General features: G+C 38.7%; 1 protein-coding gene across 4 annotated transcripts in view; it reads right to left on the bottom strand.

Moving 5' to 3' along the window:
• PIBF1 (progesterone immunomodulatory binding factor 1) overlaps positions 1 to 14631 on the bottom strand; it is a 107239-nt gene that overhangs the window by 92130 nt on the left and 478 nt on the right. For 3 of the 4 annotated variants that reach the window (XM_082279263.1, XM_082279265.1, XM_082279266.1), the window contains exons 1-5: positions 14212 to 14508; positions 13086 to 13401; positions 12146 to 12246; positions 9737 to 9935; positions 4672 to 4791 (exon numbers count right to left, since the gene is read on the bottom strand). In XM_082279263.1, coding sequence (XP_082135389.1) covers positions 4672 to 4791; positions 9737 to 9935; positions 12146 to 12246; positions 13086 to 13337 — 672 coding nt within the window. In that variant the 5' untranslated portion in view covers positions 13338 to 13401; positions 14212 to 14508. Of the gene's footprint in view, positions 1 to 4671; positions 4792 to 9736; positions 9936 to 12145; positions 12247 to 13085; positions 13402 to 14211; positions 14509 to 14631 lie in introns of those variants that run through there. The other variant, XM_082279264.1, reaches the window with a different exon arrangement.

Raw genomic sequence — 14631 nt, 5'->3', positions numbered from 1 at the left:
TGCCGGGAATAGATTCATCCGCCAATCAAGCAGAAGCAGCACGACTGCTTTACACTGTCTACAGGTAAGACTGTGAAAGAAAGTGATTCTGCTTTAAAAATGCTTTTTAAAAGATCTTTGAAGAACCACTTACAAAAGCCAGCACTTTGTTCATATCCTAAGGTACCTAAAGGCCCTAGACAAATGTAAAGCTACCGTACTATTGTGATGTGAAAGCCAATTCCCTCCAGTTATTTGGATGAGATGCAGCTCCTTCGTAAAGATGACACTTTTCTTCAATTGTTTACATACTCTGCATTCAAAAATTACTGGTCAGTATATCATTTATTGGAATGCAACTGCCCAAATGTCAGGAAGAAGCTATACATAACTGGATAAATAAGACATCTCTTTAGTAACTCGCTATGAAATTGGTAATCTGCTTGTAGATTGGAAATTGGTAATCTGATTGTAGATAGGTCACTATTAGCTACTAAAAATTATAAACAAAACTGTTGAGCTACTTCAAAATAGAGAAACTCTGCAAGGAAAATATGAAAGAAAAGCTTTGGAGTAAGTTCTTCTACAGCAAAAGAAAGTGGAAGAATAAAAAGTTTATTTCTCTGCATCTGAGTTTACTAGAATTTTCAGTGAAATTGTCTCAGGTAAAAAAGGATCCTTGTAATCATTACAGAGTAGTATAATTAAACCATCTTGTACTTTTGAACCACAGCTAGCAGTCAATGAGAGCCATAGCTATGTATCAAAAGAGTAGAAAGGTATTGGATAGAAAAGAGAACTTTCACAGATATGTTACCTCCTTAAGTTTTGGAAAGGTTTTACTGCTGCCTCAAGCTCATAGTTGCAGGTAGAGTATCTTCTTTGCAGCTGTTCTCCTGAACAATATTAACAATAGCGAAAAAAACCAGGCACATATTTCACCTAAGACCAAGACCTCATCCCTCTCAAGAGAGTTGTGAAGACCAAACAATTAAGGCACTGCTTGAAAGAAGTGGTGTCAGGGGGCTGGGGAAGTGTTCTAGAGTGCAGTCTTTACAGATATGCAAAATTTAGGAGAAACCTTAGGGATGCCAGTCCTTTTGGAGTAGCAACAACAGCCTCAATTTTCTAATATTCAGACACATCTAGTGCCAAGTGATCCTTTGAGTACAAAAGCTTAGTTTATTCTTTGAAGACTATAGATATGTTTTCCCTACAGCTGGAAAACATTATCACAGAGAAAATTATTAGTTATGTCTAACAAAATCTGACAGCTACTAATCCTGATTCAGAGACGAAGTCTTAGAAAAGATCTTTGTCCTACACATAACCAGCTTTGTCTTTAGGATAACCACAGCGTTCAGATACTCTGATGCTATAAATTCTGTTGTAAATCCTGAAGGCAGCTTTATATAAAAAAAATAACTGAAGAAAAGGAAGCCCTGATAAAACTGTATCAATACCAAATTCCAGGAAAACATTGCCAGGAAACTCCCAGCCAGAAGAAGAAAGCAATACTTCATCTTCTGGAGGTACAAAGAAAAGCAAGATTTCCTTCCCAGACACTCTCCCAGCCTTTAGAGAAACCCACTAGAAGTAAATTACATCTGTTTGAGGAAAGGTTCTAACCACTTTGGAAACAAACAACTCTGAAAATAGTAAACTGATGTTCAGCATGGGAATGCACACATCAGGAGCTGGTTTTATTTCTGGGAAGCTTCTGGTAATACACCACCACAACTGGACTTCCTCCTCTATCTTTACCTCCAAGGCTGGTGGTGCCAACATTATTTATACTTGAGGTACTGAGCACTGTAAAAGGAGAACTAAAACAAGCCTGTACCATAATTTAATAACAAGTCAGTTGGCACTGCAGTACAAGAACATGGCTTTCACCAGTTCCACTGCCTCCCCTTGGGCTGTGGCTGCTGTACCTGGAACGAGATGAACTGCACTGGTCTAAATCACAGAGGCAACAATTGTGTACAGAGCCACTGACTTAGCAACTGTACAGCACAACCACTTACACCGACCACTTTAAAAACAGAAAGCAGAAGAACAAGTATCTTTTATCAGACCATGTTCCAGTGCTAGAAATCACCATTTGCTGCTACCAGTTGTCAGAAACAGCTCCCTACCCTACTGGGTCTGTGTTACAGATTCAGCAGCCTTAAAGGGCTAAGAGTAGCAACACACCAAGAGAAGTTTACAGAATTGCAGAGTCAGCAGGGTTGTCTTATTTGATGAATTAATATTACATTTAAATTTTCTTAAAGTTGACTTAACCTATTAAGACAAGTTTGAATTTTCCTCAAACTTTCTCCATTTTTAGTTGGCTAGATACACTTTTCTATGAGTCTAGAACAAACTGTATCGTATTTCTTACGACTATATTTCTGGGTGAGTACCTATATGTATAAAACCTACTCAGACCTAGTCTGTCAGCCACAAACAAACAGAAAAGCCAACAAAATCCTCCTCCCCCAAGACATTAATAGCTAATAGAAAGATTTGGGCTAAGCATATTTTTTTGTTCCTTTCTCTGTCCCAAAAAGAGGGAAGAAACCTACACTGAAACTCACTAAGAAGAGCCTTAATTATTCGCAAGAGTAGAAAAAAGAAGGAATGCTTACTGTAGGAAGTAGCTTCTTCTCACAAAAGAAAAAAGATGAAACAAAAACCAATTGTTTTAACTTCAGTGATGACTGTATTTCAAACTTCTGTACAACTAGATTCCTAAAGAAGTTTTAAACTCAGAACAGACTTTGTTCATAAACTGTACAGAGAACAGAAATACTGCAATGATTACAGAAAACTTAAAATTAAAATTTATGGAATACTGTATGGAAACCCAGAAGAAGGATTAGCAGAGTATAAATTATTGAATAACAGGCAAGAAACTTCAGCAACTATATTTCATGTACCTGGAAAGAAAAGAACTACTGGAATACAAAAAAAAAAAAAAAAAAAAAAAAAAAAAAAAAAAAATCCAGTACAAGAATAGTGTAAGAGCTTAGGTAAGGCTCTGAACAAAGTTTTATTTCCTACTGATAAATTTCCTTGCAATAAAGCTTGACCTTACTGAAGAGCTCAAATAAGTTACCCCAGCAGTACACCTTGAAATCACTTCTTCATAAACTGCAAGAGATCCATAGATATGTCAGCTCCATGCACCAAGAACATTAGAGATTCTGAAGTACCCTCACATCCTGATGATGCTCCTCTTACCTTATTATCTGAGGTACCTTGTTACAGTGACACTCATCAACTCACAAGGTAAAACTTGAACTTGCCAGAATCAAGACACAGAGACTCTTACGTCTCTCCATAAAAGCACAGCACACTTCAAACTTCGAGAAACAGGTCAGAGGGAAAGGTGGATACTGCCACCATGTGGTGCAAAAAGAACAAAATTAGAAGTCTATATTAAAGGAAGGTCAAGGTTCCAAGAAAACTGTTTCTACAACTTTAATTATTATCTACTATCTTGTTAATTTGCCTCAGCAGAAGTTAATATAGAAGTCAGTCAAATCTCTAAGGCTGAAATCCTCCTGTACAATTTTATTAAATCAAAGTACATTAAGTGCTTTGTATGAAGCACGGTGAAGGAAAATGCTTAAGCAGAACAAAACTCAGGATTAGTCTAATCTCAATTATGACCAGAGATGGTGATGCAAACTAATGCTGAAGCACATAAATGCATAAATTTTATTGACTACTTTCTCTAATTCAATCAGAATGAGACATGAAAATATATGAATGTCACAAGATAAACTTGTATAAATAATTTCTCCTTAATCTTCTCACCTGATTATTCTGTAAGTAAATTTCGCAGGGAAAAAAAGGCAGTAACTAAAATACATTCTCAGAATCAGTAAAATGACAGTGTAATTTACATCCCTGCTACTCAGAACACGGCTAAATATCCTTTGAGTACCTGAAACTGTTGTCCCAACTCCAGATTTATGCAGGACTAAGCTAAAATACAACTCACCCTAGCTGTATTCATATAAAGAATACTATAAACATTCATAAATGTATTAGAAACAACATGCTCCTTATACCGTTTTGATTCCTTAGCTCTTTAAAAATAAAAATCAGAAATATTTACATAATTTGCTTCTCTACTTCTGGTGTTTATACCTTACCTGCCATCAAATGATCTTTTTCTTTAGTATAGAAACAAATAGGAAAATTAAAATGTAAAAAAATGAAAAGCATAACAGAGAAGATGCAACTCCAAAGAACTTCTAAAAATAGATTTTTGTAACATTAAAGCAAAAGGTGAAGCAAATGACTACCAAGACATCCCTGTCTCAAAAACTATACACTGAATCATCACCGTGTTTTCAGCTGCTGCTGGGTCAATCTCCTGTCCAGCTTCCCCACCTTGAAATCTTGCCCTCAGAAATCACAACACAGCTGGTAAGAGACTACCCTGAACAGTCTCATGAGCAAATCTTGCAGGGTAGCCATAGCACAAAGTCAGCTGTTATACAAGGATACATATATAGCTTATTTCCTCTTTCTCTCCCTGAGTCGTTCCCCCCCCCCCGCCCTCTTCTCCCTGCAGTAATGTTTATACAGCAAAAAAGCTTTTATATCTTACACATCAGTAATGATTTGGAGAATGAGATTTTCGCAATATACATATTTCCAGTTTCTGAACTGAGGTAACTAAGGAGCACAGACCTCTGTCAGACACTTCAGTTGGGATCTGTACCCACTTAGTTCTTCTGTTAGACTCTCCTTTTTCATCTGTAGATCACTTAGCTCTTTTCTTAAGGAATTGACTACTTCATAGAATCGGACCTAGAAGAAAAAGGCAGATATTCAAAGTTGAAGCTGGCAAAATTGCAATTGCAAAACTACAAACCTCAAAGCACATCAGCTGAACATCTTTTGACAATAATTTTACCAAATTATTTCTAGGGCATGACAGAAAGGTAAAGATAATGTTGCTGCACAACTAAGGCAGCTTCCACTCAGGCTGACCAATCAAAAAAATACAGTTGCTAATGGACCACATGGCCCCACACACTTCTTTGTGCCAAACCTACAGCCTATTTGATTAACAGCGTAAAAAGAGAAAAAAAAAAAGAAAACAAACCAGAATGAACAAAAACCCAAACAAACCAAAAATCTATTTAGTAGTAACCAACTTAACTTGATTAACTTCCCCCAAGCCAAGAAAATTTTTATGGGGTGTGTAGAAATGGAGAGATTTGTTTTATTTTCTGCCAGCTCAGTGTGCTGAATTTGCACCAAAAAAAAAAAAAAAGCAAGACAAGCACAGGGAGCAGGAACAGCACATAACCAGGAAGAACCATGACATCCCTCCTTCTCTACGCCTTCAGCAGTAATAGGTTGCTATATGGATTCAACTGCATCAGGGAACTAAAGGTCTGAAAGACTCGACTCTGCCAAATTCACGCCCAAAACCCCCAAACTTCTTACAGGATTAAAAAAATTTAAAATCTGTAATGCATACTTCTCTCTCTTCCCCCACTCTAGTCATAAGCATAGTCTCAGGCAAGTAAGTCTCACATCCATAGAATTTTTTCAGAACTCTTCTACTGATCAAGAAAAAAAGACTAGGAAATACAGTAGTAAAACCACAACATCAGCATTAAAAAACAAAAAGAGACAAAATAAAGGAAGAGTTTTTTTGATATACACCCACATACACGTACACAGAGGTTATTAACTTGATACCTGAAAATGTTGCATTTGGGCGTGTGTGTGAAAAGAATAAATAATTAAGCACCGTTTTCATGCAAGAGCTATTGCATACTCTCCATCCCTAATGCTCTCTTTGATATATGATTAAAGAAGAAATACAGACAAGAAAGCACAGATTAAGTATTCAAGAGCAAGCTGTACTACACTTCCATGCAGAAGGAAGACGGGTCTCTATTTTGCTACCTGTAAATAGCAGAAGACAAAGAAAAATTCCAGGTACACTTCATGGAACTGACAGCATTACAAAACACAGAAGCCATAGAAATTTGCAATGTAAACACAGGTGTAGTATGCTTTATACGATAAGGCAGGCGTGCAACATGACTGAAAAATCAGTATTTTTACCTGTAGCATCTGATGATTCAATGGGTCATTTTTAAAGAAAAAAGTAACCTTGATTATCACTAATTGGTAACCATTTAAAGCATTGTGGTTTTTTTAAAACCACACCTGCTTTTCCAGTAAGTCCTTGTATTTTTACTGCAATTTCCCTAGGAAATCTAGGAAACTTGTGCTATCACACCACAATTATTTCCCAAATCACAACCTTAAAACAGATTTCCCAGTAGAAACCAAGATTACACAGGATACAGGTATCACAGATAAAGGTATTTACACAGCCTTCCCAAGAAAAGATCATTGCATGGTAATTAGAAAGTGCAAATGAATGCAGCAGATGAGGGTGAGGTTGTAGCAGTTCAACTGTTGCTGCTATTTATCTGGTTTGATAGCCAATAAACATTCATGTAACCCAGCAGTCAGAGCACACACTGCCTCTTGCCAACTCAATATACCAGAAACAAAACTTACTGTAAAAGGGATTTCAGAAACAACTGTGTCTCTTAAAAATTACAAATTTACATTGATATGCTGTAACAGTTACCTCTTTCTAGGCAATTTAAAAAAAACTCTTAGCATGTGGCCACCACTTTTTATGGAAAACTAGAATTAAGTAAAAATGGGTGGGTGCAGAGGATGAAAAAATTGGCTTCTGTTAAATGAAGTTATGTGAAAGCAGTTCCATCAGTTAACAACTGCCTTCTTAAACAAACAGCAACCGAGCTGCAGTTAGCAAAACGATACACCTGAAATACGTGGCAATTAAAATCAGTTCAAACAGAGTTTGCAGACATAATTTTTAAAAAATTTGCTGATTTCTTTTTTACAGTGTAGCACACAAGAGGTTCACTTTACTGAACAAGTTGAACTGGTGCTTGGCAGCTGAATCATTTAACAGCCTGAAGTACTTTAAAATTTCACATACACTGTTTCTAAAAACATCTTAGAAATGACTAAATAAAAATCTGAATTTTTACATAGAAGTTCAAACCAAAAAGTATTATTTTAAGCGAAAGATGCTTAAAATAAAATTTTTCAGTTGTGATCATTAACATTAAACATTACTTAGGCTTTGTTCTAACATGTCACTATGGCACCCCTTTGTGGAAGAACAGTGGAAAAACATCTCACACTTGCTTTAATTCCAGTGTTTTAAACTTACAGTATCTTTATATACAAAATCTGCATTGAAGCTCTTCCTGCTGTTTGTCCAGTCCATCGGGTTTCAAATAAAGTCTAATAATTCTACACATTTACTTCCATCCTGAAGAATTCCAAGACAGTATTTATAATTGATAAACAGAAAAAAAAGAGTCTGAAAATTTCTTGCTCAAGTTGCGTATGCAGGACCCTTTCTTGACAAGGAAAATTTTATCCTAATGTCAGTGGGCTATATTATTAGCCTGCATATAGATCAGAAATTTTAACTGCCTGAGAAATGTACAATTCCTCCTTAGTGCAAGCAAAGCAGAAAACAGCATTCCCCTCAAAGTCCTTTCCTAAGCCTTCAGGAGCCAAATGGATGCACAGACAAAATATGCAAAACAGTCTTGTAGCCTCCCAGCATTTGAATCAGCTGCATAACTCAAAGTAATGATAAACAACCACCAAGCTTAACTGATACCTTTATGTTCACACTAATCCTCTGCCAAAAGAAGTTGAAAAAAGCAGAAAACAACACCTTACTACAATACATCTTCAGAATGCCTTATCCAGAAAAAAGAAAGGTCTAAAAATGACTTCTTCAAAAGAAAAATAATGTGTGAAGAAGAAGGGGGCTTCACTGAACATTTAAGTAGAGGAGTTTTTGTCACAGACAAAAATAACATTTACTGGTTGAACACAAGAGTAAAAAAATAGGTTAAGGGTAGAAGGTGGCTGCTACTCATCTCTCCCACTTCACATCTTTTTGACAGCCATTTTCTACTCACAAATTAAATCTACATTGTGCTGTGACAGCTTCACTTAAAGCAGCTGACAAGGTTATTAATTCCTGGTATCTATCCTGCCTCTCTACAGAGTCTTTTATACCAACTGTCAATCAATTCCTGAAGTCCTGAACTTCCTGCACACCAATTTCAATAGATCCATTCACATGGATTTCAGTTTCTGTTAAAAATCTGGTTTTTTCAACCATGGTGATGCAGGAATCAACAAAACCTCCTCCAACACTTTTGCAGAGGGCAGCAGGTACAGCAGACAGCTAGGGGCTGGTAAACTAACAGGCCCCAAACTACCTGTTCTTGTTTATCCCACAGAGCCTTATGATTCACCTAGCACTTTCAAAAGCCCAGCTTTTTAAAAGACGTTCAAAAGAACATGCTTTAGATAAGGGTGACAATTTTTACTTCTCTGTACATATCTAGAGCATGTATACCATGACTTTGATCCAGAGGATTCATTCATGTAGCATTTATACCTCAACAAATGTACTAAGGTTCTTAACATTTTCTTATTTGCAGCTTCCTTAATAACAAGCTCTATAGGTAAGTACAATGCTAATACTTTGGTGAATTAAGGTTTTTATGTCTAAATCTTCTTCACCCTCATAAGTCAGGTGGGATGCTCTGGACATATCCTGCAGTCTTTTTACTGCAAATGAGTACACCGTGGCCTCTTCATATACCCACAAGCCATGACTAACAAACATCTTATATCAAGAAAATGAGTCTTAAAATATACTTTAAGGTACACTTTGTCTCCTGTGTTTAGTCAAATAGGAAAGGGACATATGGAAAGCATAAGACAAAAGTAAGGGATGTTTGCAACAGCCATCCCAACTTGTGGTTCTGGCAAGCCAAGTTTCAAATTCCTTTTTTCAGCCTGCTGTATTTCATATCATCAATGTGTGCTCATATTTTAATTGTAACATCCCATCTGCTTAACCTCCTTAAAAAACGTCAGCAATTCTACTTTCTTTCAAGGCATCAAAATCTGGGATTAAAAAGTTCCTTTCTTTACTGGAACCCAGTCATAACAGACTGATCCAGAAACACATCTGCCTCTGAGGGTCCTTTATTTCTAGTTAGAGATGAAAAAAAAACCATAACCCACCACGATTTACAGCTTGTGGTGGGTTGACCCTGCCCAGCAGCCTATATGGCTGCTCACCCACTTGCTGCCTCCCCCGGGAGCAAGACAGAGGAGAGAGTGAGAAGAACAAAAGCAAGAAAACTCAGGTGTAGAATTTTCTGAACAATTACTGAAGGAAAAAGAGGTGAGCTCAAAAACTAAAAAAGGAAAATCAAAGAACTCACCACCTGCCGGAAACTGTGGAGACTGATCAAGACTGATACCCAGCCACTCTCTGAGTAATAACCACCTTGGAAGCCACCACCCCCCACCTCCTCTTTCTTTCTCTACCTCCAATTTATACTGCTGAGTATGATGTTATATGGTATGCAGTATTTTTTTGGCCAATTCAGGTCAGCTGTCCAGCTGTGTCCCCTATCAATCTCATGACCATTCATTGCTTGCTGGGGCACAGGGAGGCAGAACAGGGAAAAAAGAAAGCCTTGATGTTGTGCAAGCACTGTCCAGCAACAGCCAAAACACTGTCTTAGCCACCAGTGCAAATCACAGCAAGATTTGGACTGCTATGAAGAAAGTCAATTCTGTACCAGCCAGACCCAAGACACAGGTTAGGTTTTAAACCAGTAAAAAACCCAATACTCACTGAAACATATTCAGGGATAGAAAGCTGATCTTCAGGAAGAGACTTTAGCTTCTCATAGCAGTCATCGGTTAATTCCAAGTCTCGCAAGCTACGACGGATATCTCCAGCCCTCTCTCTCAATTGATGATTTGTTTCCTCCAGTTGCTTCTGTCTCAATAAAATAGTTTCCATTTCTTGTTTCATTAGAGCCTGATGTTTCCTTCAAGATGGATTTGAAAGAAGATAGCAGGTAGTGAGTAGCACAAATGACAAAGCTTTGCAATACCCTGACAAAGAAGTGAGTTCTGCTCATTTTGTAGAGTGAAAAATTTACAAAGATTAGGTAATTAGTGTCAGAACGTATACCACCATGGTTAAACAGTCATATCAGTTACATTATATATAAAAGCCAGGAACTTTATAGTCATTGTCTGCTCTCAGATTCAGCTCTGTATTGTCAATCTCTACATATGCTGACTTGAATTTACGAACCAAGCTTCATTAACCAATTAAAAGGTTAAAAACATGAAAAAGCGGAATTTATTTCCACACAAATCCCAAGGAAATAGTAAATTACCAAATAAAGCGATAGTAACTCTAACTTGTATCTTACCAAGTTTCAGCACATGCACACAACCCTTAACCTTCTAACTACTGTAACATACAAAGTTTGACTCCTTTATTAAAAAAAACCAAACAGCAACTAACTGTGGTGGCTGGTGAACATACATTACAAGGGACAGAGTTCTCAGTAAGACAAGCCCCTAGTACTACAAGAACCACTTCACGTTAAGGTGGCCAGAAAGGCTTCTCCCAGGATGCCATGTTCTGTTATGTGAATCTATCCCAGTTTGGATTCCCAGGTTGGCTGTCAGCCTCTACCCCTCATCGCTCGCCCAGAGCTTCCCCATTGGTCCCTGTTCCCTAGTCCTGCCCTTTCCCCACCCCCGGATAAAACTGTGAGCTGCGGGATCACGTTGGTGTTTGCCTCTGCACCCTTCGCCAGCGTAGCAGCAATAAATGCTGCTGGCGGAACGCGCGCAAATGCCCTTCTGGACTCTTTGGTACCGACGGCATTGCTGAACCCACCCGTGCGGCTGTGGGGGCACGCGGGACCCACGGAGCTGGGCAGGGATGGTGTTAACAAACCACTACTACCATAAAACAAGCAGCCTTACTTCCAGCCTTAAAACACCATCACAACTACTGTCACCAATGATAAGGTATTATACAGCAAGAGAAACTGCACATCAGTTAATGACGTTTAGAAGTGTTTAATTTATTTAAATCAAAACCAACTAACTTACTTTTTTTTATTTTTTTAGCTGCAACTCTTGAAAATATATTCAATCATGGTCATTTCTGCATTACTTAAAAAGGAATTTAAAAAATACTAACTAGTACTACAAGGCAACATCTACCCTATTGGTTTCAAAAAGATAAGTCTTTTTGAACTGAGGTCAGCAAAGCAGTCACACAAGGACACGCTCCATAGTGTGTACAGTTCTATTACATGAAGATGAAAGCTGAAGACTGACAATAAATGAAAAGATTGGGAAAAGTAGTTTAACTTTTTTATGCCTACTAATAACAGTTTGCACATCAGTACATTTTACTGAGCACTCCTTAGATAACTCAAGTATGGCCAGCATAAAAATATTCCACTCTGGTGCATCTAAGCACACAGAGTGACAGACGTTTTTCTGACAATCAGCTGCTCTTAGTGGAAAGACTTTGATGGAACTAATCTCAGGTCTGGCTTCACATCCCTAAATCTGTTCTAGCCTTACTACTGAATAGGACTTCAAATTAGTCACATGGTGTAAGCCCTACTTTAACATGAGACTATGCAAGTAATGCTCTTCCTTCACAGGTGTGGAGATATTTAATTGACAACGTGATTTGGAGAAGCCTGCTAGCCAGTCTATTTTTCAGGTTAACTCAAAATATTTCAGAAAAACAACATGGAAAATGAGTTTCTATACCATCAATCAAAAGCATTTCTGACACATAAGAAGTACTAATTGGAAAAGCTAAACATTATGCACCTACCTTTCACAAGTCTTCTATGCTGCAGTTATTAAAAATTCTGTTTAAATTGATGGAAATTCTGCCACGTCTGCCTAGTCCTTTTGTTCTTTATTGGTTTTAAGAACATTTTTACTACCTCTTCCTACTAAATTTTGAATTTAGGTAACATAAAACCAAACCCACAAACTTCAGCCAGTGAGAACTGAATTAAAATTTACTTATATGTAAACTAAATACGTAAATTAAATTTTTAGAATGAAAGCACTAATACAATCTGCAAAAGAATTCCTACTTCTGCAACTAATAATTATCTGCTTCTGTTAATAACTTATTTATACAAATTCAAATTAACTCACAAATTTGTTAAAGATGAAGTTCTTAATTTTACTTCCATCATACCTGGCATCTTCTTGCTGTAATGCCAACTGACTATCCAGTCGTAAAGACAACAGTTGCTTTTGATGGATTGCATCATTAAGCTTCTCCTCTAGCTCCTCAATCTAAATATAAGGAATGTAAGTATAAAACAAAGTAAGTTACCATATTAATTTTTAAAAAATATTTTACAAAAAGAACAAGCTGAAATAAAAATGCGAAGATCCCAATGCTGTGGGCAGTGCAAAAATGGCTGTCTAACAAGACTTCTAAATATGTTCGGGCTTCACAGAATATGATACAGACTTTGTCCCAATGACCTAGAAATAAAAAAAGGCTTAGCTCTTAAATGGGTCTTTTTCAGTCAAATAGCTATTTGTTCAACTAATTTCAAGTTAGGCTTAAACTCTGAGCAGAAAGCCATCTATATGTTATGTAAATGAACTGCACACAAATGTGGCAAAGTTTTACACCTTTCTTAATTTCATGCATCTTAGTGCAAGCTGTACACAACAAAATCTACTATTAGCATGTCAGTATATTCTAGCCCCATCTTCAATAACAAAGCACGCACTGAAGAGTATTCAGATCACTTCTTTTAGTATTCCACTGAAGTTCAGGTTAAAAGCCCTGCTATGCTGCTGAGTGACAGAATTTTTTTTCATTTCTGAAAGAAAACAGGTGTTTTTCCTTTGTATTTAGGAAAGGTAAAAATAATTAGATTCCCCTTCATATATTTGTAAGTATAATGATTTGAACAACTCGGCTAAGTTTTCTATATCTTTGTTTCCTTTTCTTCTCATTAAAAAACACAAACAAAACACACCAAGAAAACCCCCAAACCAAGACCTCCATCATGTAATTCAAAGAAATTCTTTCCAGAACAGAAGCTTCTATCATACGATAAAAGCACCAAAACAACAACAAAAAAAGATTATATAATGAAAGGAGAAAGACTCCTTACCTTGGTCAAATATTCAACTTTCAAGTTGTCAATCATCAAGTTTTTCTGTGACAATTCTATTTTAAGCAGCTGAAGATTATGGAGCAACTCCTTCCGTTCAATCAGCTGCTTAGTGATTTTTACAGTACCTTCTCTCTCTTCAGAGGAAGAAACATCATCGGTTGGTACTGTGGTTTCCAAGCTGATATCCTCAGATTCCAAGGAGCTGGAAACGTTTACTTTCTTGACTACCTTAGAGCTTTTATGTGACATTTTCTTCCACTATTTGCAAAGCTTTTTTAAACTATACTTTGAGATGAGCCCCCTGAAGAATCAACTGCAAGAATTAAAACAATTAAATGAAATGTCACCATAAAAAACTTACCAGTTAAATTAGACCACTAAGCAAGCGATGCTTCTCAGTATCACATTAACATTTTTTTTCACTCAAGAAAAACATTTTGAGAAACTCTGAAGAGGGCTGCAGCCTGAGGACCCTCTTCCTAAACAATCAATACCAAGCGCTTTCACGGTAATAAACTAAATACCAGTGTGAACATCAGTGTGAATCCAGTTCACTAGCACGATGCTACAGTTAAATAAAGATGTGCACGCTGTCAAAAGCGCATGCAGCGAAAACTCCGAGACCTACGAGGCGTACACAGCGCCAGAGAGCAGGTAAGAGGTACATCACGACTTACTGGAGAGAAAGGTAAAGGAATACTTTGATCACAGAATCACATAAGTTGGAAAAGGCCTCCGAGATCATCGTGTCCAACCTCTGACTGAATAACCTCTTGTCAACTACACCATAGCACTCAGTGCCATGTTCAGTCTTTCCTTAAGCACCTCCAGGTTAAGGTAACTCCACCCCCCGGGCAGCCCATTCCAATACCTAATCACCCTTTCTGTTTAGAAAACCCGCCTAATGTCAAACCTTAAACTCCCCTGGTGCAGCTTGAGGCTTTGTCCTCTTATCCTGCGGCTGGGTACCTGGGAGGAGAGCCCGACCCCGACAAGCTCCCTTTAAACCTTGCTGGCCTTTGCCTTCACAGCAGCAGCAGCAGCACTGTTCTTACCAGGCTGGTTGACCCAGCGGTCACACGGACTTTTACAACCACTGGCACAGACCACGGCTGTTACTTACAGACGGCGCTGCTCAGAGCCCAGCAGGGAACGGAGATGCCGCGCTCGGAGCCCGGGCCAGTGCCAGCTGGGCTGCCCTGCCGTGGGCTGCTCTCCAGGAACACCACCACCCCTTCCTTCCCCACAGCAACCGGGGGCAGCTCGGGAAGGGGGATGCTGTTCGTCCCGCAGGATGCCCAGAGCTGCTAAAGGCAGCGGGCAGCTGCCCAAGCCGTAACTCGGCAGTGAGGGGGTCGGGGGGCAGCGGCCCTGGCCTGGCCAGGCCGTCCCGTGCCGCTCCCGGGGCCGGCCCCCGCACACCTCGGGCAGCGGCGGCAACACGCGCGCGCTTCCGCCTCCCCTCGGCGCAGCGGGGCGGGGCCGCGCGCCACGCCATCACCGCGGCGACGGGGGCGCCGCTTCCTGCGCGCTTCCCGCTTCC

This window comes from Coloeus monedula (assembly GCF_965178545.1).
Source record: "Coloeus monedula genome assembly, chromosome: 3".
NCBI classification, from domain to species: Eukaryota; Metazoa; Chordata; class Aves; order Passeriformes; family Corvidae; genus Coloeus; species Coloeus monedula.
Note: the sequence above shows the minus strand (reverse complement) of the source record. Positions and strands in the feature narration are given on the sequence as shown.